The following is a 1303-nucleotide window of genomic DNA, read 5'->3' on the forward strand; positions in this document are numbered from 1 at the left end:
CCTACATTAAATACATGCGGGGGAGACTTAAAGAGTAAGGGTTTCAGAGTTTGCTACTAATCCAAGAGACATAGTCAGAAAGCTAGACCAGCCAGCAACAAAAAGACTTTGAGATAAAAAGGCAAAGTCTATTCGGAAAAGAACCTTTTCATCTTTAAAATAAACAGTGTGAGACCCTTTCATTAGAAGTCTCTCAGACTTCCGAGTGTTTGGCCAATTATAGACAGCCAGGAGCTGAGCACAAAGTGAGAGCCACATTAAGAACAGAGAGCTCATCAGTCTATTGAAGTTATAGGATAAGGTTTTCTTCAAGGAGCTGAGTTATGTAAATACAGAGTTGGGGCTAGATACAGTACATGGGACATAATTAAATGAGTAAGACGGTCAGTATCAGCCATGCCAGGTAGGGGAAGAGGTGGGGGGCAGCAAAGGAAATTGTGGGGCTGAGGAGAGCAGAAAATGATATTTAAACAGAAATGTAAGGGAAGGGAGAGAGTAATGCAAATCAGGCTGAGCAATGACATTTACAGAACAAAGGTGCTATGAAATAAAGCAAAGAAAGGAACAAGTCACCTGCACTGCTGCAAGGAGCCCTGAAAGCAGGAGAATTTTTAGAATATCTATTCTCTTTTATTTGCTTTAACAGAAATAAGCTGGTTACCTCCAAGAGCAGACATCATGTTCTAGCTTCAGCTCCTAACTACATCAGGAATGACTTCACTGGGAGAGAGAGGACAGATTTATTTTGGATTGATACCAGTGGATTCAGGGGAGGCAAGGTGGTATGATTGCACCCCCCATTGACTGTGCCCCACATGTGCAAGGAGCTCTCTGAGTTTACCAGCTGGTTGGCACCACCACTATTTACCCCAGCCCCCTTCCCAGTGCCAAATTCAGCGACAGGGGGAAAATGGGGTCTCTAGAGTCATGCAAAAGCAGTGGCTCCAGCAAAATCCTGTGCCAACCAGCTGATGAGCTCAGAGAAATCCCTGCGCAGGTAAAGCTCTGGCTGAAGCCTGCACAGACTAGGTTTTGCACACACCACATAGCTGAAGCAGGTGTGGCTGCACCCTCTTCACTCCTTTCTTGGATCTACTCATGCCAGCGTCACTGAGGGGAAAATGCAACTAGGAGGCCCTAATTCTAGGTTCAGCTTCTTATTTCAGCTTCTTCCCTTTCAGAGAAGCTGAAACTAGGTAGATGATACTAAGCAAGTAAATTTTCCAGTTGAGAGAGGGCTGGCAAAAAACCCTGCACCACCCCCACCATCTTTTGGGCATTGTGTCATACCTCAAAGCAGGAA

General features: G+C 45.0%; 1 protein-coding gene across 6 annotated transcripts in view; it reads left to right on the plus strand.

Moving 5' to 3' along the window:
• The window catches only part of LOC102375470 (syntaxin-1B-like), a 52053-nt gene that overhangs the window by 44230 nt on the left and 6520 nt on the right, over nt 1-1303 (plus strand). For 2 of the 6 annotated variants that reach the window (XM_006028333.3, XM_025209728.1), the window contains one exon: nt 647-779. The exons of the other annotated variants lie outside the window; for them this stretch is intronic. In XM_006028333.3, coding sequence (XP_006028395.1) covers nt 712-779 — 68 coding nt within the window. In that variant the 5' untranslated portion in view covers nt 647-711. The remainder of the gene's footprint in view (nt 1-646; nt 780-1303) is intronic. 6 annotated transcript variants of the gene reach the window in all.

Source organism: Alligator sinensis, unplaced genomic scaffold (assembly GCF_000455745.1).
Source record: "Alligator sinensis unplaced genomic scaffold, ASM45574v1 scaffold294_1, whole genome shotgun sequence".
Classification (NCBI taxonomy): Eukaryota; Metazoa; Chordata; order Crocodylia; family Alligatoridae; genus Alligator; species Alligator sinensis.